The sequence below is a fragment of the Pelecanus crispus genome, chromosome 1 (genome assembly GCF_030463565.1).
Source record: "Pelecanus crispus isolate bPelCri1 chromosome 1, bPelCri1.pri, whole genome shotgun sequence".
NCBI classification, from domain to species: domain Eukaryota; kingdom Metazoa; phylum Chordata; class Aves; order Pelecaniformes; family Pelecanidae; genus Pelecanus; species Pelecanus crispus.
In genome coordinates this window covers 210,735,843-210,758,581 of record NC_134643.1, presented here as the reverse complement: position 1 = coordinate 210,758,581, position 22,739 = coordinate 210,735,843, and the positions used below count along the sequence as shown (strand labels likewise).

The 22,739-nt window shown below is 40.4% G+C and overlaps 1 protein-coding gene across 1 annotated transcript in view; it reads right to left on the bottom strand.

The window, feature by feature from the left end:
* PDGFD (platelet derived growth factor D) overlaps positions 1-22,739 on the bottom strand; it is a 147,371-nt gene that overhangs the window by 32,242 nt on the left and 92,390 nt on the right. The window contains exon 4 of the mRNA XM_075726489.1: positions 1,978-2,037. Coding sequence (XP_075582604.1) covers positions 1,978-2,037 — 60 coding nt within the window. The remainder of the gene's footprint in view (positions 1-1,977; positions 2,038-22,739) is intronic.

Here is a 22,739-nt window from a genome sequence, read left to right as displayed (position 1 = left end):
TAATGGAATTTTGTTTCTTTTTTTTTCTGGGTTTGCAGTGCTGATTTAAGGGCTGAAGTATTGGGTTTAGCTTTTGAGAAAAAAAATGCAAACCCAAAAAATATGGTTCTGTGATATGACATCAGAAAAGGAAGAATAAATTTACTCACCCTCAAAATTTTCATTCTGAGAGTTGTAATGTACCAAGATCCTAAAAACGAGTCTTTGGGTTGCCTGTGGGTTTTTGGGGCAAAACTTAGATCTGCCATGCTGAGTATCAGCAGAACAGTATGCCATCTTGTCAGCAACTGTCAGGTCTGAGTTTGTCCTTCTGCCCCTCAGGACCACACCAGAATCCCTGAACCTTTCTCTTCTGAAGAATTCACATGTCCTCAGACTTTCTCCTCGTTGCCTTTGGGAAAAATTACTCAACCTCTCTACCTTATTTTCCCTGAGGATAAGAAAGGGCTAGTGGGTGCAATGCATGCCCAGTGGAGGAAGGTATGTTCTATTAGATAGGGGATGGCATGGGAAAACCAGTGAAACTGGAATTCTGCTTCTGGTTTAGCTGTAGATTTCCATGTGGCCTTAGGCATCAGCTTGCTACCTGTAATATTTGTACTGAAGTTCCCTCTCTGTAACACATTAACAACAACTTTTCAGAAACAAATAGATGTGAAAGATAAATAAATTTTTTTTCAATAAGAAAAGAATACTGGATTATTGTTTGGTGTATTGTGTTCCTTATGATGTTAAGGAGGATAACTAACATGGCATTTACCATCTACTTGATCTCATTTTCATAGTTACCTGATGAGGGAGCCCTAGACTTGTATTTTCAAACATCAGCCCACCATTATTTTTAAAGAAAATATTCTACCACATAGATTTTTTTCCCAACCCCATATTATAATGAAAAATGAGTTTATGTCTTTCACCAAAACAGTGTTTTAGCATCTCCTGCTTGGCACATCCAGTAGGTCTCAGCCCTGCTAATATTACTACTCAGGACTTTCAGCACAACTAGGTAAAGGCTATCAATGCATCACATCATGAAGGGCAAGTGTCATTTGCAAACTCAAGGCTAAACACAAGTGAGATTGACTTAACCTCTTCTAATTTTGGCAATACAGAAATTTTTCTCTACTCGCTGCCTGGCTTGGACACTAACCAGTTGAATTTACCTGCATTTTATTTACTGCTCCTCCACTGGCAACTCCTGGCAGCTACTTTAACAAAGGTGCCATCACTAAATCCTCTTCCATGAATGCTCCAAGCACTGGTCTCAAGTCTGCTTTAAGCATTTTCCTCGTCTCATTTTTAAGAGGAGTTTTAAGAGCTGTGACATGGTGCTGACCAGCCAGCAGAGCACACAGAAGAGGACTGCCCATATTACAAATTCTGATGCTACATTGCCATTCCCTAGAATTTAACTTTACTTGGGAAACGAAAGAGGGGACAGATTTTTGGCCAATGACACAAATCAAATGTAATGAAGAGAAAAATAAAATTTTATACTGGATTACTTGTTTTCTTTTTTTTTTTTTTTTCAAATCACATTGCACTGCTGAACATGGAGACTTTGGATATAATATTTTATTACAAACACTTAAAAAAATCTCAGTATTGATAATTAAAAGCTAGATCCATTTTCCTGCCAGCCTGTTTTAAGTATAGTCCTCTACTTAGGTCAAGGCATTTACAATTGAAAAATTGTAAGGAGTTTACTTCTTGTACTTTAATCTTGGCAGGATGAGTTTGAAAGCAAGAAATGTTTCCCAATGGCTATCTCATGTGGTTACAACAGCTGATGGCATATCCTGAATCTTTTCTCTTTAAAAACACACTAGTTGACTGCAGTATGAGTTGGATAAACACTTATTTCATCCTCTGCCAAAGGTGAATACATGGTTCCTCTGTGCAGGTGCCATTTCAGTGAGTTTGATTCAAGTCATCCTATCAATCCATCCATGGGCAAAACAGTAACAAATTACTTACTGAGACAGAGCTTGTGACTGACTCCCAGTTGGTTTCTGAGGCTGCATGCTGGAAATCATCCTAAGGGGAAAAACCCACAGCAAAAATCACCATTAAGGCAATGTCCTAAATTAACTGCAGAACCTAAAAAATGTCTCAGAATTCAACATCTGTCACCTTTTTCAACCCTCTTTAATGCAAGAAGCCCTTGCCATGTGTCATTCCTAAATAATGCTATTTGCATTCAGGTTCCTCCCTTTTCATTGTTTATAAACTGTCTCCTTGTAAGCTTGCCAAGGCAAGGATAGGTAGTATTATTATTATTTGTAATAAGCTTTGCATAGCAGGACCTAATCTGATCAAGGCCATTACATTTATCTTCCAACATAAATACTGAACACCACCTCTGTATGTCTACAATCAGAGTATTAATGCTGTTCCCCAAACTGATCCATTCTGGAAAGAATGTGGACATGCTAATACACTGGTACGACCTAGCCAAGGTGAAAAACAGGGTAATCCAATCAATTTGAAATGTAGTCCTAACATGACTGTACTGCTTTTGGTGCTTGTGTTGAACAGGACTTCCTCATCTGTGCAGAGCACTGAATGGCACGATGTCCTTTACATCAAAAAACACAGCCACAGTACATTCACATTAGAAGTGTCACTGCACAAAACCCCTGGGCATTTATGATTAAATTGAGCACAGGCATGGGATTTATTTCATCTACCTTTGGACATCTACAAAGCAAACATCTACTCTAGTCACTCTTGTTTCTGTTTACAGTCAACTAAAATTAGCATTTTTAGGGTGCAAACCGTCTGATCTATCTTTTTTATCTCCATTGTCTATAAAGGTAGCCTGGGAGGACTAGCATAGATACAGATTGTAGATATTGACATGTCGAAATTGTAGATATTGACATGTGGTCACCTGAATCCCAATCCACTTGTCTGATGAGTGATAGGCAATCATTACTTAAATAATGAAGAAGCCATTTCTTTAATCTTATGGCAGTTTTACTCTTTTCCAACTGGGATGATTAAACCATGAAAAATTGAAAAAAAGGCAGCATTACTGAATGGTTATTAAACACACACATGCAGTGAATAGCTAATGATAGGCATGAATAGGCAGGTAAGGAAAGTGGACTGAAGTGACAGCATACCAAGATTTTAATTTCTAATAACATAATTTATAATGAAAGGATTTAAAGAAGATGGATCAATGCCTGGGCTCACCATTTTACACCGACTCAGTATCTGCTACGCATTTTTTAAGTTTGCAACTGAAAAGGAAAATGGAAGGGTAGCTGCTCAGCGGATGCTCTCTAGGCTTAATCCTACATTGGACCATACATATATGCATATATTGAGTTATTTCTTAGGAATGCAAAAGAGAAAATTGATCACATAATCTGCTAATTCATCAATAAAATTATCCTTTAGTCAAGAAGGAACAGAGCTGCTTTCAGATCCAGACTTGATATACACGGTATTTTAATGTATTTCATTTGCTATAGAAAAATATTCAAATGTCCCACAAGTCGCAAGATTGTTTATTCAATATTGTTACTGTTTCTTCTTCCTTAAAATGTTCCTTTCTCTCAAATTTGCGGCAGCAAAACTAGTGATTTCCTCAGTACTTAAGATTAGTAGAAGTTAAGAAAACCCATCACACTATAGTGTCACTAAATGGCCACTGAAACGGCAGGGCTATTAAAACATTAATAATTAAAGTAATTTTCTTCTAGGAATACACAAGCAAAACATTAGTGGTGAAATTTTTAATGCAGGGTTTTTTTTATAAACAGTAAAGAGATCTGCAAATGCTATGATCAGGTCATAAATAATTCAGGAGCAGTGGGCTACCTTGGCCACATTCTCTACACGTTTGGTTGCCCAGTTCTTGACGAGCCACGATTTTAAAGTACATAAAAATGGCTCTGAAAAGCTCATGGGTCCTCTGGTAGTGGTTGCCAGTTGCAAAACCTGGAAATCATTTCCTCCCTGTCATTAGCTTCCATTTAGCACTTCCAGAAAAAAGTGGCATTGAGTTCTGAGGCATTATTTTAAAACAGGAACAATCTGCCTCATTGAATGTCTGGAGAAGACTGTAGACAAGGAATAATTTTGTGTTTGAAGTGACGGTCCCCTTGTGTTATCTAATTGTAGACATCAGAACTGTTTCTTTAGTCTATGATTCTTTGAGATGGTTGATGCCAGGGAACCCCTCCAAAATCCTGAGATAGACGTGTACCACCTGCTTCTTGGATCTCAAACCTGATGACTGCACATTTTGACTCTGTGATTATATTTCATCTGCATAAACTATTCACAACTATATGGCTTTGTTCCACCACCACTCAAGGCAGCTGCAGTCATTCTTGGCTTCTTGGAGCTTTCAACCTCTGTAGTTTGAAGATTATTATTACCTATGGCTTCTGCTTGTAGCTATTTCAAGTAATAATATCAAAGTGGTTCTCATCATTACAAAACCCTCTCCTCCTTTCTCACCATTGTCGCTAGCAGAACCTGAAGGACAAATCTATTTTCAGTGCTATCTATTCAATTTATAGTACCTTGTTTATATGAATTTGCATATGATCACTTGGCTATTGTTTTCTCCATTACTTAAAATGACATTAAAACTTTTAGTTAAGACATAAAAAAACCTCATCTTTTTTAACTGAATACTGGAAAAACAGGGTGGTAATAATTTGACTACATTACCCTGACAACAGTGCTTTTATTTTCACATATGTGTCATGGTGACATAACAACATTATATGAGACTTCAGCAAAGCACCGCATTAACTGTTCTACAAGCAGCAAAAATACAGGCAAAGCAACAGGGCTATCAACCACCTTCTGACAGCAGCTACTTTTATTGAAGAAAAACGACTTCCATATCTCAACTTCTAAAATTACACCTCAGCACGACAAATCCTGAGTCAGTCCTTAGAGTTAAATATATGTGGACATTGATACATTGTTCTTGGCTCTGTTTCAGACAAAGATAAGCTACTCACTCCTTTGCACACTGACTTTGTCTATAGCCTGTCTCCCACCACTGATCTCCAATAAGTGACAAGGAGTCATGGGGAATACTCTGTGTTTCACCTAGGGCTTTCACAAGTAGAGATCAAGAGGCAAAATCACTGCTGTCAAGGATACATGAGACTGCAGAGCCAGATAGCACTGGTTGCTGAGGAAGATTGTTTGCAGCCTGGGGGTCCATGTCCTGCAGCAGCACAGGCTTTGCTGGGTTCAAGCCATGGCGTTTGGCAGGGTCAGTAGGAACAGGGAGGCATCAGGAAGACAGAAGGGATGAGGCTGGGAAGCTTGCCAGTTTGAGAAGCATGTTGTCCATGACTCACTTCACTCTACCACAAATATGGCAAAACATGTGAGTCCTCCCAGCCATGCTGAATTACTGCCTGGTCCTCAAATTAAAAGCAAGAAACACTTTCTAATATTTCTGTGATTCTTCATTTTTACATACTTTACCACTGTAGTTCCATCTTTTGTCACCTTCGTGCTTGACATCTATGAGGCATGATGCCTGGGATAGGCAATAACTGCCACAAGATGGGCACAACACACTGGCAGCTCTCTTCAGTGAAAAGAAGCAGCCCCGTATCTCTATTAAGCTCCTCTCTGAACTCTTTCTCCTAATCTGCAGGTCCTTGGGGTAATTGGATTAGGTTTGGTAAAAGATTGTTTATCTGCCAAAACAACTATAAACTATGGCTAACAAAAGCTGAGGTGATGCTCTTCACTTCAGGGAGCAGGAAGGGTTCACAAAAGAGTTGTGGTTAAGAAGAGCCCAGACAGCATCCTAGACTGACATTTAGGGCCTACCAAGTTGAATAAGGTCCTCTCCTGAAGGAGCAACCTTCTCTACTATGACCTTGTCATGGGTGTGGAAGAGAAGTGAAGGGGGAAAGGTAAAAATGCAGGCATGTTCTTGTGGCAAGTAAACATGAGAAAGCAGAAGAAAGAAACAAACTAAGGAAAAACAAACACAGAGAAGATGAATGTGTTGGGCTTTGCCTGTGGTCACCTCATTTATGGTATTTAGATGCCATAGCTATAAACTATAAAACAGAGATGCAGCTTCTAGAAGTTTGCAGAGGAACAGGCCTAAGGGATGTACTGAGGCACAAAGGAGATTCTGCAAAAACAAACCAGAGGTGAAATGGGGCATGTTCAAAGAGGTCCAGGGCAGAAACAAAAAGAAGTTGGAATCCCTCACTGGAACACACGAACTAGGGACTAGGACACTGGAAGGTCTGTAAGGAAAACCTAGGGTAAGTTATAACTTGGAAGAAAAAGAGATGAAATTATCCTAACATCTAAATTAATAAAAGGACACTCAATGATAGCTATTTTTGAACAGTAGTCAACATGCATCTATTGCATTCAGAGCTGTTTGCAGACAAGTAGCTGATAAGCAGATAAACTTGTGGTTAGTAATAATAAATTACAATAATCTGGAAATAAGGTCTTGCTTTTTTTCCCTGTAACAAGCAATACTACCAATATTTTCTCTGAACATTGAATTATAGATATGACATTTTCTACACAAAGCAACAGGTATTTCGAGCAAATAAAACCCAACGTCAGAACACGCTGTGTAACAGCAACAGTGTTAGGTAAGTAAGAGGCAAAAGAAAAGTCATAGTTCCATTTAAAAAAATGCTGTGATAAATACTCAAGTTTGTACACTTCCACTGACCAATTATAATTTCTCATGTGGCATTTTAGTACACTCCATTTTCTATTATTAAAGATAAACAAATGTATAGAGATGTACACTTTGAAGTATCTTTTTCTTTTACTACACTTTCAATCCATCACATTGCTAGGTTTCATTTTCATATCAGAATGATATTTATTACCACTTGTCCTAAGGCTGCTGAAAGATACCCGTTTTCCTACAGCAGGATACTCACTAGGAAGTCAGAGGCTGCATTCTTCTTACCTACAGTAAAGGCCAAACCACTGCTCTGTTCAGTTCTGGTGACCAGGCTTTAAAATAAAAGACCCTGAATTTGGAAACCATGCAACAATGATTATTTGTAATCTGGAAATCATGAAACACTAAATGGAGGCCAGTGTGTTTCAAGAAGGTTAGAGGTACCTTAACCTTGTCTCTCCAGATAACAACCTGTAGTTAGCTACAAGAGGCCGTTCCCAATGTTAACAAGCTCTTTTATCTAGCAGTGCAAGCATTTAACAAAATCAGGTGGCTGTAATCTGAAGGCACTAATACTCAAACTGGAAGTACAAGCATATTTTACCACTAACAACAACTATTACTGGAACAGGTAAGAAATGAACAAATAACTTTAACCATATTGAATTTTCCTTTCTATTTTTTGGTGTAGTACCATAAAGGCAGGCCATCCATGACACCAGTATTTGAAAGTAAGTAACAAAAGGCCAGACAGCTACCAAAGTGTCTGATCCCAAATGTGATAGTATGATTCTTGCCCTTTAAATTGAGTAAATTGAGTTTCTGAAGCCCAATTGCCACTACATATCAGTAGCTACAACCTTATCATTTATGACTAAGTTAATACTGGTGCAAAATGACATATAAAATCACTCTTGATTTGTTCTGACACATTTACTAGCTCTAACTGAGCAGGAAGCACAAGATACTTAAAATTTCAAAAGTTTAAGGCTGTAATAATGATTTAAGTTAACTGCAGTTTGATACATTTATTTATGAAAAGTTGAAGTAAAACTGAAGCAGAAAAATATATTTAATAACATTTATGTTTGGTCAATACTTCTCTTCATCCTTCACCTAGTTTTGGAATTATGCATTGCTGGGTGCATATTATAAGAGTGCCCAAGACATTGACATTTAAATGATATCTCTAAAAGGTCAGATAATACTTACTCAAATGAGACGATAGCTATGCCTTTGAAAAATCAGATGTTGTCTAACACTACATTGTCCATGAGCACCCTGTTTGATGCACATACCCACAAGAGAGTGCACAGGACTTCACTGCGGGCTGTGCAAATTGTGCATTACCTTTAATTTTTCTATTTGTCACAGAGGCCTGTCCTTATATCTCCAAGTAGAAGGGATTTTGTTTGCTAATAGTTACTCTGGTGCATACTACAGTTAAGCAATTGTAAACAAAATACAGGTCAACCAACATTCATTGTAAATACTCTGCAATCCCTCCTTTGCCATTTTTAGCTGAATGGCAAATTTCACTTCTGCAATTAAACACTGGGACACGAAACTTGAAAGGCTCTTGCAGGTTGTCACTTCCAAAACCCTCAGACTGGTTGGCTGTTTCCAAGCTAAATTTATCTTTATTGCACTTATGTAAGTGCCAGCTTTGTCCTTTTCTTCCTCTCCTGAGTTTGCTTCCTGCAGTACTTCTGAAGAGATGTTATATCTCCTCTCAGCATCCATTTTATTACACTAAGCAAGCCAAGTTGTCCTGGCTCTCAGTAAGAAATGTCCTCTTTTCCCCCAACTGTCCTGTACCTGTTCCCTGAACACAGTCCAAGAAAGATGTGGTTGCTCCATACTATGGGGACCAAAACTGTACAAAGTACTCCAGAAAAGATGCAACTACTGCCTCATTGGTCCTATGCCTAGTATACCCAGAAACTTTCTCCTCCCCTGTTTGCTAACCTGTGAGATGCCATTTAAGAGCAAATGTTTTTGTTATTAGTCTCTACATGAGTGACCTCTTTGCTCTTTTTGGGCTGTTGCATTTCACTGCAAATCAATTCTCCAATGCTGAAGGTGACTCAGTTCTCCTCTCCAATACTCTGATTTTGCCATTCATGAGCAATGCACTTCAGCTCTGTGTGTGCTGCAAAAGCCATTAAAATGCTACTCTGACAGGTTGTGCTCTGGTTCCTAAAAAATCCCGAAAATAAAACTGATCATAAGACCAACACTTTAGAAACTCCCATTAGTGAGCTCTCCCTGGCTGGATACTCCCTTTTGCATTCCAGGACACTGTCTCCCCTTTGACTGCCTCGTGGCTCTTTTATTAATTGCCATCTCCTCCAGCATAAGTTATGGTTTCCTGCGTAGCACCAGGTGAGATGCTCCTCTGAAGTCCAATTAGATTTGCTATACAGCATTTCCTTCCTCTCCAGACTATCCTCCAGTCTGGCGTGAGCTCCTTTGATAGAGAGACATGGGGTTTTTTTCTAGTTTCCTGTATCTTTAACCATCTTCTCTGCTGATAAGGGCCCCGTAAACTTTCTAGGTCAGACTAATGAGCGTGCAGTTGCCCTGGCCACTCTCCTGCCATTGATGTTATAGACTTCCACTGCATTCACCATTTCCATCTAAGCCCTGGCTCACCTTATCGCTCTCTAGGGATGCAAGCCAGGTGCGTTAAGCTAAGACTGCAGCTGCTCCCTCCTCCCTTTATATTACTGCTGTATAGAAAGGGAGACTTGCTTTCAGCAGTGACTTCGTGCCTTATGGTCTGCAGTGCCCATCTCTTGGCAGTGACAGTGGAGGGTGCTGAAGGCAACTGGGCTCCTTGCTCACCTTGGTTCAGTGTCTAAGCACACCTGGATCATGGTGTCGGCCCATTCTGCAGAGCTTGCTGGTCCCCCTGTCATGCCCCATGCTGGCTCTGCCAGGGCAGTGGGGAGCTGACATCAAGAGGGGTCCTGGTCAGTGCGATGCTGCACATCAAAATGGTGTCAGGGAGCTGCCAGGTAGAAAAGAGCTTGGGAGGAGTGACCCCAGGAACCAAAACCTCACTCTCAGGTCAGAGTCCGGTGCCCTTGAGAGGACTTTGGTGAACTTCTGCCACGCTGACTGACAGGTTTTTGGAAGCAGCCTCCCTGGTAATAGGCGAAATTGCCCTGAGCAAAACTGAAAAAGCTGACACTTCACTCGCCCGGCAGTGTCCAGGTGGGCAAAAAAGTCTTTCAGAGTCAACAGAAGGCAGTGACAGCTGGTTATTTCAGGTCCTCCTTCTTGGTGTGACTCATACCAAACAGGAATGTACTGAGAGGCCCCAGTACTAGGGGTAGAAGGAAAAATATTAATGAAGGAAAAGCTCCTAGGAGCTAGCTATTAATTTTCTGTCTTCTTTCCACTTGGGTTTCTACCTATTTTTTATCGATTTAAACACGTTCTATAATCAGTGGAAAATAATCATTAACAAATAGAGCCTAATTTCATTTAATATTCCAAGTTTTCCATCGTTCTACTAGGAGGATCTGCTAAGTGCTCTGACATGCATGCTCACATTTTCAGATGTGATTTGGGAGAAACATGGGAGGAATAATAATAATAATGAAAAACTCTAATGGACCTAAGCAGATTTAATTCCAAAGCTGAGGACACAATGTAAAAAGGTACCGGTAAGGGACATTAGCTGTCCGAGCAGCAATCCCAGCCTATTGATTTTTTGTGAAGGATCCATTTGTTTTTGAGCTCTCTCCCAGAGGATGCCGCTTAATTCTGCAGTAAGCATGCACCAGGAGCATGTGTTATGTTTCACAGATAATGCAAAGCAAAACAATTTGTTCACCCTCCTGCTTTGACTGGAAGGCATTGCGTTTTCTAGGACAACAAAAAAGGACTGCTATACAAACTTTCTAAGATGATAACAATAATCACAAAAATAGCACAATACATAATCTCTGAAGAATACAAGAACCATTCTCTCCTAGCTTTTCCAGGTTTTTGATGGGATCAAAAGCAGTTGATTTATTGCAAACAGCACGGGATACTGCTTATTGGGAATTTCTTTTAACTTGATTTTCATCAAACAGCTACACTAAGGAAAAGAAAACTATTCAGACTGGACTTCCAGCCCCAGATCTATTCCTAAAAAATGCCATTGCTGTTAAAGCTAAATGCAAGTACCTTAGGAACAGTCATGCTTCTCATTTCTCCTATGCATTATTCTTACAAATATCAATTATAAGTAACACTATGAATGGTAAAAAGAAAACAGGTTACATTTGCCACATTTTTGTAAACAATCTGACTAAACCACATCATCAGTTTTGGGATCAGCTTACCAAAAACCAGCCTGGGAAATCCTTCTAAACACCAAAGCGAGACCATGATCTCAGGACCAGGGAGGTGTGTACTGGGTCAGAATTAGTGTGTGACACATTTTATTTAAATTCTGACTAAATACAAGCATAACCAAATAGACTAAGGATGTCTGTAGAATTATAATAGGCTAAATATTTTTCAAGCAATGAAAATCAAGAGGAACAGTTTATTTCAGTTTTATACTAATGAGCTGGAAAATGTTGCAGAAGTCGAAGCTGGGGAAAAAAAAAATTAAAGTTGGGAGGAAAAAAAAAAGAAAGACGTTTTAATCCAAAGAAATATGCTGGGACTACCAGAGGTCAGAAGCAGAGTCAGGAAAGAAAAATAAGCTTTCATTTAGAAGAATGTAAATGGAGAAAAAGGTGCAAGCCATAAACTATTTGATGGCACACAAGGAGTCAGAAAGGAACTTGTGCCAAGAGCTTGGGCTAAGCAAAGAAGAAAAACATGAAAATAATCTGCAATATGACATGGTGGCATGGCATGCAGGGTGACTTATGCCTGCACACACAGAGATCTCCCCCAGGGCGTGGGGAGATGCTCTCCCCATACCAAGGGGATATACCACACCACCACAAATCACCAAGGGGATACCACACCAACACAAGTCACTGCCTCCCAGGGCACCATGAGCAGAGGTGGGGCCTCTCCTCACCGGTGGGGGTGTGTGAACATCTGCATGTCTTCAGCACCTTCCCACAGGTGCTGGACAGAGTCGTGCTCAGAAGAGAGTGAGGTCTGTGGGTGCAGGCAGCTTCTTTGGAAACCAAAGATGGGTATTCTCCAAACAACAGGCACAGCCAGTTAGTTTTACCCTACCTGGGTGTGATGTCAGTCTCAATAAAAATTGCAGGAGGTAGCTTCATACCCCATCTATGAAGACACCAAGGTGGCACCAAACCCATGCCATCCTGGCTTCACAGTGCTGGTCTGAGCAGGACAGGTTTTTAGGCTGTCCATCTCCATCAGCAATGCAGGCTTATGGGGAGAAAACACAGGGAGAGCGCTCTTGCATCCTCCAGCAGAAAGACTTTGATCTGTGGTTCAAAAACTCTGAGTCTTTCCTGAACAGCAGACAGCATTTTTAATGTACCAAACCTACAGCCTGTTAGTTTTTACTGCTGGTTTTAATACAGCCCTCCTGGCCACCCTGCCCATCTTTGTTCAGGATGACAAACCCTCCTGGGCAGCCACTGCACCACCAGAAGACCAGCAGCCGTGCAAGCCTCCAGATTTCAGCTGCTGGCATTGCAAGTGTTTTCTCTGCTTTTAACCTATTTCTTAATGCACCTGGAAAATGTATGTGAACCAGCACTGAGCTAGCAATGCCAGCACACAAAGTTGCTGCTAAGGTGGGAAAGCAGAATATTTACATTCACATATTTCTGATGGAGATAAATATATAGGGAGCAGAGCGTCCTATTTTCTGCTGCCTTATATTATCTGCCTTGACTGCTCTATTTTTTTCTCCCTTCAGAGCTTAGTAATACCAGTTTTTCTGTATAAACTCATGCATATGCAAAAAAGGGGTGGAAGGCATGAATAAGAATATGACTGATATATCCAGGTTCTTTGCTAACCATGATCATAAGCACATAAGACCTTGTGTTCATCATGCCTGCCTAGAGGACAGGCGGCTCAGAGCTAATACAGACATGTAGTACCATGCACATTTTGAAATAAGGATCTCATTTCCAGTCAGGTGCAAAAGTTTCACCTCATGTGTAAAAGCAGCAATTGTTTTCTGTTTGGTTTCGATATGGGTACCTACACAGTATTCCCAATTTCTGTTCACCTATAGAGAAAGCAAAGTTTTCAGCAGCCTATTTCCATTACTAGCAGCCTCTTCAGCATGCAATACAAACCATACAGAGCAGTCAGACTACCTGTCCTCATAGTGTCCAGGTTCTTCCAAGCATTCTTTTGTTTCAAGTTTATTGGCCAGACCTGGGTGTGAGACAAATTTTTGTGGCCCAAAGGTGGTTGTTTCACCCTGCCTTACAGCAGTTGAAAATTAGCCTCATTCTTTCTAGGCTGTTTTCCCAAGTTTAGGGGTTTGCTTGTTCTTTTTATTTTTTTTTCTCAAAGATAAGATTGCCTTTTAAAATTACGCACGAGTCTGCAAATTTTAAACCCCAGGGCTCACAGATGCTGTTAACTCTGTCACTCACGGTGCTGTCAAGCAGTGACAACAAAATGAAAGACCGACCTCCATGTACAAACTTTTGGGCTGTATCTGTATTAGTAAATAAAATGATGTAGCGATTGATCAGACATGGTATGACTTATGTCCTAGGACATAACTATTACCCTGCAAAACAAAGTGGCCACAACAGACTGCACACTGGAAACAGCCCAAGGCCCATGCTGGCCCCAAACTAGCCATGCTAAGAATGTAAGAGTGCAGACAACCTTGTACCTATCCTTTGGCTCACATCCAGCCTGTTTAAGTCTTTGCTGACAATCTGGGATACACAGACTTCTTTATTAGAGGGTCTGATCCTGCAAGAGCTTGTATTTATGTTTCATTACATGACCAATGGTTGGACAACGGTGCCTAGAATCATGACCATGCAAAGAGACAACACGGTGCCCAATTCCTACAGTCCGAGGGAAACTTTCATTAGAGTATGTTTTAGCACACGTCAACAAAGAAATACATCAGGACACAAATATTGATTAAAAGGAAGCATTTTTATATCTTTATAGCTGCCAAGATCAGAAGTATTATTAAAAAAAAGGCCTCTGCAGCTTAAGAAAAGAAGGGGACCTGGAAAATAAGTTTTGTCTGCCACAAAACATCAATTTGTACAATTAAAATATTTCCCCCCCAAAAACTATTAAAATGAAAAAAAACCCTGTTGTCAAGGGTCACAGAAAAATTGGATGTTATTTGATTCTGCTGAGAATTATCTGCCAACAAGATACACAAATTCCACAGATCTAAAAGTTATTTTTAGCTTCCAGTGCTGCAGATGAGTTCCAAAATCTGACCCTGTGTAGTTACAGGCTCAGACCTTCTCTAATTAAGCACTGACTGGTCATCAAACTGACAATCAAGGAAAACAGAACTGCATTTTTCTTGGTATTACAAGAGATAGGAAATGTAATAGATTTTTTTTTTGGCATGGCATGTATGTTCAAAATCAGTTCAGCATGGAGAGAAATGTGTGGGTTGAAAAATAGAGCGGGCGTTGTAGGCAAAGGATTATGGCAACAACCCAGGCACTGGGTTTGAGGAGGTGTTCAGTTCAGTAGCACAAAGCTCAGCACCAGGCAGGGGCTTATTTTATGTAAGTGTCATTTAGCCCAAAATCTTCTGGTAAGATTTATCCTATCAAGTCTAAAGTGACAGGAACCCTGCAACTAATAAAAGTTGTGTGTGTGAATATGCATGTGTAAGGGAAAAACAGAAACACTCTGTGACCTATCTGTCATCTGTGTTATTATGAAGACATGCATGGACTTTATCAAGTGCTCAGAGAAAAACAGAAGGTTGTAAATTTAATAATGATGTATGCATAGAAAATACAAATCAGATTTATACAGCACCATGACTGTCTGAAAATGTGGTGTATAGCATGAAGGTCACTGAAGCTAGAAGCAATGTGCTGAGCAAAGAACAGTCCCAGCCTGCAAGCACACCAGCTTCTCCAGCATGGAAGAAGGACCTTCTCTGATGACCTGTGCCTGAAACTGCAGACTCAAAATAAGACTAAGAATTGTGAAGGAAGTGTAGAGATCCCAAGGGCTCCAGTTATGATGCAGCCCAAGGAGGAGGGGAGGAATGAGAATAGCTACCAGCCTTCTCCCACCCACCAAACCAGTTGGAAGTGGCTTGGCATGGTCTGAAGCTGATTTTTGCTGTTTCATCTTCCTGGTTTCAAATTGCTGTTCTCCATTTTGTAACCATACAATTTCTTAAACTAGAGAGGACCTCAGGTAAGTCTGGCAGGCACAGAAAAAGCAAGCATCCAAATAAAAGAGTGTAGCAGACAAACCCCTTTGTTCATCAGTCTCAGTTTGGCCACACAGCCCACCCTGCTGGCACAGTGTCCCAGACTGCAAGCAGGAACAACACAGTGTGCCTCTGTAGCATCTTTCAGAAGTTAATCTCGTGGCATTTTACAAAGGCTTGTTGTGCCTGTCTTCGAGGTGGGAAGACCTGAGGATGTGGGAAGGCATCAGGGCAGGCAGTGGTGGAGTCTGGCCCGGAGCTGTGGCTGCGAGGCCAGTGCCCTCCTTAAGGGCACCATGCTGTGTCCAAACCTGCAGGCAATGTAACAGTGGGCACAGCCATCTTCACCGAGGATGTGGGAAAATCACAAATATTATTACAACCCAGCAAGGGGAAAGTTCACCCTGGAAAAATGCAACCTAATGTGTTCCTAAATTACATGCTGAGCAGAGGGAGGACCCTAGGAAACTTGGGAGCTCGAAGACAGACTGACCTGACAGAGGAAAACACATTAAAAGACACATTCCCAGTGTTAGGGCAATCAAGCTGGCCACTGCCATACAGACCTGCCTAAGCAGGGTACGTGGCAGGTGACCCTCCACCCATACACAACCCCGTGACACTTGAACCACCAGCTTCAGCTCCTTCGCTAACACAGAGACATTATAAAAAGCTGGGAAAACATGGGGAAGTTTTGAAAAGAACATAAAAAGCTCTGTGGGGATTGGATAGCCTGAATTTTTGAGAAAGATTAAAACCTAAATATGGACATCATTGCTTGACTAAGCAATAAGCAAAGAAGTGTGAGAGCACTCTGCAAATATCTGAAGCAGATAAACACCCACGACAAAAAGAACAGACTTCTTTATCATAAATTAGGAAGGAATACAAATTCAGGCAATGGGTATGGCATTAAAAAAAGGAAAATTAAAACTGATTATCAAAGCAAAAATGTCTTTCTGACAGTGATTTATTAGTCTATGGTTTAATCTCCTGTGAGGTATGCTCCTATGCTTGTTATATTTAAAAATTATACCAGATGAACAGCCAATAAATTTACAATACAGAAAATTCTTGTCCTTAGAGAAAAAATGGGCTGAATGACCTCACATTGTTAAATTATCAGATTCTATGTTTTGCTGCATTACACATTACTGAACAAGAAAAAGCCTAAACCCCCCCCCCTAAATTAGACTCGGAAATCTTAAAACAATCAGTATCATTTGATCCAGGGCTGTAAGTATTTTCCAGCAGTTACAGCTGTTGCAACAAACAAGGCAAAGATTTATTCTGTAAAAAATTAAGCATGTATTATACACAATGTATTGTTTTCCTTGGCTTGCCAAAAATGACAAAAACATTGAACAGTGCTAAGGATGAAACAGACCCTGCAACCCAAACTTGGGCTAGATGAGTACAAGAGCAGGATTGTGCTGCCAGGCTTTGTAAGATAACATTGACACATGGTCAGATAAATAGTATTGGTGGAATACCATATGTGAAGTTGAGCCTAGGAGCCCACCTCTCCACAAGACTGTGAAGACACGCAATTCTTGTTTTGATTTAAAAGGCAACTTGCAACCAACACCTGCTGGGATGGGTTTTCACAAGATCCTCGGTGCAAGTTGGAGGTCTAGCATGTTTCGATTCACCAGTCACTTCCTCTGGAAGTCTGTCAGAAGAAAATCCTGAAAGCAGACTGACTTCCTACTCTTCTCCAACACAGTTGGCACACATTAAAGTTAAGCTGCACCTTCAGCTTTCATGGAAAATCTAAAGAAGAGGCTGCTCAACAGGAACAGGGCTTGGGAAGAACAGGCCATTTCCTCTTCCACTGCAGCCATGGTGGTAGGAGGGACCAGCCTTGCCACACTGAGGCACCAGGAGTAAATTGACACCTCTTTGCAGCATTGTAATACAACTTTAGTGCCTAGTTAACCTTTTCACAGAATCAAATATGGCATCTCTATTCCCCCTACAAATTTGTCATCTCTAACTAGATTTCTATGAAACACCCTCCAGAGTTACCAAACCAAAATAAAAGGTAAGTTCTTCATATATTATCATCATTCCACATGCTAACACTCTTCAACTGTTGCTAAAGTGGAATTAAAGGATAGAACATGGATTTACAGAGACAGCATTATGTCCTCAAGTCAACAATCTAAAATAGTCCCACTGTTCAACCAAACAGCTCATGTGATGGACAGGTTAATGAGTGCCATTAAAAAGTTTGCCAGTGTAAACTCACCTCATGTTCATACACACTGATGTGTGGTTTAGAGTGAACTTAGGTGAGAATGGTTGGATTTAGCCTTCCTCTTTAGTGTACACACAGAGAGGCACACACATCTACCAGCAGCACTGATGGGGTGGTCGTGGCATGTCCAGTTTGCTACTGTATTTCCCACCTCTCCTTCTGGTGCCCTCCTAATGGTCAACTCTAAGCAGCCAAATTAGCTACAAGGTCTTTCCATGTTTTCTAACAGGAACTATATTGAGACTGCTATTGGCCTGTTCCTATTGCAGTGTCGAAATACCATGCCCAAGCTATTGGTATTTTCTGTTTGGTTACACAGACATGGGAAGCAAAGTCAGGGAACAGGATCGCCTTTACCCTCTCCCAGGTTATGCTTATCATGGCACAGAAAATGTAACCTTTAATTTCATGCATTACAATTTTCAGTGCTGGATCCAGCCTAACTTTCTGCTACCTATACATGCCTAATGTTAATTAAGAAAATTGCTTTATGGATACCTGAAAAAGCTGTCCAACATATGTGGTAAGTAGCATTACTGATTTTAAGACTTGCAAGCTCTAAAGAAAGCCTGAAATCATAAATCCTTTTTAAAACTAATTGATTTTCCCAGAGTAGTTTTAATATGAAAATATCTTGAATATCCTCCATCCTTTTTTTAACCACCAGTCATTCACAAGACTTCCAGACTGCTAGGAATCATTATTTATTTCTCTAATTATCAATGGTTACTTAAGCTTTTTCCAACAAGTTTGGGGATGGGTTTCATTTCCTACTTGTCCAATAGCACAATTTTGCCACTGACCAGTAATTCATGAACTCTGTCTCGCTGGAAGTCTACTTGGAGTGTACTACTTGTATTTTTATTTAACAGAGATTGCTTGACTCTAAATGACATTTGAAGAACAGGGAAAAGATTAGCTTTCATATAGAATTTTTTTATGTATCCAGCTATGTCAGGAGTAGAAACTGATTATGAACTGGGAAGCAACACAGGCACGCAGGCTGAAGGGGCAGACAATGCACCATGAATCTTCACACATCCCCTCGCTTAGTCAAGTACAGTGGCAAGATCATGGCCAGTTGCTATGAGACTGGGGTTCACTTAATTTAATCAAAAAAACCAAAGTCACTATTCTGCCAGTATTACATACCTCCCAACAACTGCAACATTCCTGCAGCCCTTATCTGCTATTCCTACATGCTATGCAGTTGTTTGATCTCATCACTAATATGGTTGCAAGCTTCTTGGAATTTGCATCTTCCAATTTTCTTCTGCTGTATTTTGCAAGAAATCATGTTGATGCTGAATAAGGCTGTCGAGTTTCTACAAAGAATAAACTATGGGATTTTTTGTCTAACGTGGGTAACCCTCTTGTACTGCACATTATGGTCTTTTTCTGGTTTTGTCTTTGTATCTCTAACTTACCTTGGAAAAGTAGGAATTTCCTCTTTGGGTCACTGACTTCCTCAGGGATTCTTAAAACAGGTTAAGTATTGCCAGCAGGAAATGCAGTCCTTCAAAATCTAAAGCTGTCCTAAATGAACAATGCCTCTAAGTCTTGTTAGAGTCAACTATTTGGGACATGATACTGGATTTGAAAATAACACACTTGTGTTTGTATAATCCTTTGAAGATATGAAGTGCTACATTTTCTTGTCCTTGGCCATCACCATAAGTTTGGCGAATTCTCAAACAGTGCACTATTTGATTAAAGATGTAGTGTTTTCAACAGGAATTGGACTTCAACAGGATTGCTGTTATGTTAAGACAGATTGATGACAACGTCCTGCAAAGGAGTCACACTTTAACTGAGCTGTCAACAAATCAGGGACAGAGGAGAGCAAATGGCCAGTTCTCTACCATGCTGTTCAAACAACAAAACTGCTGAGCACACATGCTTGCAGCTGGGAAAACACAGACACTGAGGTCTATTTTCCTTTCTGATTAAAACAATTGTTTTATCAGTTGAAGTCTGACAGCTTCCAGGAGCTTCTGTGTGCTTACTGGGTCCCGCTGCTTCTAGTTTCGGTATCTTCCTTGCCAGAAAGTCTGTAATTTCCCTGGCCATAACTCAGTTCCTCACCCATGTTCCCATCTGACTCTTTTTACTTTTGATACATCCCCAAACCCAGCCCTACTGCTCCTTGAGGAGCAGTCAGAGGTTTTGCCAAAAAAGGCTGATGTACTGATATGGCCCTACTTTTGCCCTCCTTTCTACCTGATCCACATCTGCCTTTCCTCCTCTCCTAGACCCAGTTTTTTCCTATTTCAGGTCCACTGTTTAAAATCTCCAACACATCTGCATCCTTTCCTTCTGACCATGCTGCCACAACTCCTCTGGTTTACACAAATCCCTCCTTCTCTTCATTCCCTTGTTAAAAATGTTTCCTTAATTGCCATTCACCTTTCTTCAGTCCAAATGAAACTACTGTAATGAACAAGTGAGACTTGGACATATTCCTGGTGAAGATGGAAGGCTTCTTCTTCCTCATCTTTCATGATATATCTGCTAAGTTTGATATTGTCAGTCACACCCTCTCTGTCCTTTGGCTTTTTTATTTTTCCTTTCAGCTTTCAAGAATCTTTAGTTGTTTGGGTCATCTTCTGCCTCTCTGACCATTGCCTTTTGGCATTTCTGCTGCCTTCTCTCTCTCTGTGGACTTGCCTCTTTCACATTGCCTTGCCCCCAGTTACCTCATTTCTGAACTTGGACTATACATAACTCTCCTCCCTTGCCTTTGCTGCTGCCACTGTTTCATTGCCATTCCTGGATGATCCTGTATTAGTCCTTCCCTCTAGTACTTGTAGCATCCTCTGATGCCAAGCTGGTAGGTGATTCCTCTTCTCCCTGAAACGTACTTTTGTTCATCACTCTCTTATCAATATCATATCTGACTTAGAAATGGGTTTAGAAATTAGGACACAAGACAGGCAGACTCCTAACAAAATTTAAAATTCAGAGAGTCACACAGTAGAAGAATTGGGACCAATCCTTGTGTCTGGGACAATAGGAGTAAACATGGAAGAGGCATCAGACCTTCAGAAGAGACCTGCCAACAGAATTACTACATTAGACCACAATCTAGGGAAAAATGGGAGAAGATGCAGCCTGGGACAAGTGACTGTCAACTCTTGGGCCACATCAGGTCATAGCTTTGGCCACAGCCCCCAGGCTCCCTCTGACTCAAACACTGCATTCAGCTGGTGGGTCACAGGCCTGAAAACCTGCAAGGTTTTCCATCAGAGGAGATGGGGCAGGCAAGACATAGGAGGTAGGCAGTAAAGGTTTGGGGTTTTGGAAGGTGTGATAGGACCTGGAAGGAGAAATAGGTCTTGGTTAGATGCAAATGTTGGAATGAATCTTTCAATTAGGAACTTCAGCTGCCCCCAGAGCAGTCAATGCTGCCTGTGAAACGGCTCACCCAGGCATGCATTCTCAACCCAGGTATGTTAGCTTCCTGATTGCTGAGCTATCTGACCCCCAGTTTTGCTTCTGTTGTATCCTTCACTATCTTTTGTTCTGCTCTGAGTGCTGGGAGAACTGGAAGGTGCCTGCCTACCACACTGCTTGGCTTGTCTACTACACCACGTTTGTTTCTTCATCAAACCCTGCTGAAGGACAGATTAGGTCTGTGAGATGAATTAAGCAGCAGATCGAGGCTTGCTGGACTCTCAGGAATCTTCATTAAATGGAAAGCATTGCTCCTCCCCATATAAAATTACTCTGAGAAGCTCCATGTCTCAAGATGCACTGAGGCACAATCTCTCTTTTTAAGATGCTGTCATTTTATGTTGCTTTTTAAAACTTTTTAACACCTTCCAAAGTTAAAAAAAAAAAAAGTGCATAGATAATCTCTTAAATTCTCTGCTTATGTAAAGTTGGGAAGGAATGTTAAAGATTTTGAGCAAATTTTATCTAATTAGAAAGGACTTAATTACTTTTGTCCTGAAAGATGAGCCTCTGGCTGATAATTTTATGAGGATGGTATGCCTTGAGCAAAACCACAGAAAATAGTTTTCTGCCAGAACTTAGAAAATAGAAGTTTCATCATATAGATTGTTATGAGTTTTGCACATGGGTAGTATTTATAAAAAATCTTTGCTGTCTAGCATAGACAGGCAATCAAAACTGAAATCAGAGAAAGAGTAGCAGAAGAACAACTGATAAAGCTTCCACATGTAAGTTCTTGCTTCTTCATTGCGAGACTTATTTCATGTTCCACCACTTTATTAACCAAGACATTCCCTGCCCACCCCATCACCCCCCACTGCCCCCCCGATTCCTCTCATTCTGTACCCGCAGCAATTTACTGGGATTCCTTCTGTGGATTATCTAAAAGCAGGGAAGGTATTCATGCACCATTATCATGCCTGTTGTCACATGAGATATATTATATGGGTTTTCAGGCAGAATATTTTGTCTTAGAGACAGAAATGAAATGTCTATTCTGTGAAAAAAGTGACAAGCTAAAACAGAAGCACAGCAGCAAAAGCTCATGCAGCTCCTGGGCTGGATTCAGCTCTGTGGCCACTGATAAAGAATTAATCATGCTTTATGGTCTTTGTGGATCTGTATTCACACTGGTGGTTGAATCTTTTTGCAATCATGTTAACTCTTACAAGGAAGTTTATTTATTGACTTATTTAAAAAAAACCTGCAGCCTGGTGCTGCATTACTTGCACAAATGAATCTGCTAAAGTGCAGGGAGCCAGTTGCTTAATTCAGAGTGATTGTTTGTGAGTACAAGTATCAGGACCAGGTTCTTATTCTGCCTATTTTCATTTTCTGATTGTGCTTTGAATTTCTGGTGTTTTCTTGAGATGTTAACAGACAGGTATCAAAGAGTTTAAGTCTAGTATTTGAACTAACTTTGACTGGTCAACATTTTTTGCATGGGCAAGCAATTAAATTTTATTAGACAGCCTGTGGTGTCTTTCCCCACTTTGTGACCGATGTTCTTTTTTTGATCATATGAGTGGTGGTGACTGGATGTTTAGTGGAAAGCGAGTTCTCTGTAAAATTCCACATGATGGATCAAAACCCAAAGTTCCCCCCACCCCAATCCATTAATCTCTTTATGGCTCCTTCATTCAAGAAATGTCATTTCAAACAAGCAAAAATTACTTGTGATCTAACACATTGATACACATTTTGATAAACGTAAGTTTATCCTGGTACAAATGCACTTATGTTCTCCTGCTTAGCACCACATGTCCACCATTGTTGGTTTACAATTCCCAAAGAAGTAAAGATTGCTCTTAGTGACATGTGATGTTTCCTAGTCACGAATTGTATTAAAAAGAAAAGATAGGTAAAAGCATATATATATTTGAATATATATCTAAAAAGATGTATATGTAAATAAACATTTTTTAACCTTACATCTTTGTATATATGCATATTTGTACATATACACGTACATATGTTCCAAGCTTTCTTGAAGCCCTTGTTTCCAATAATGATTTTAGTCGAAGTTC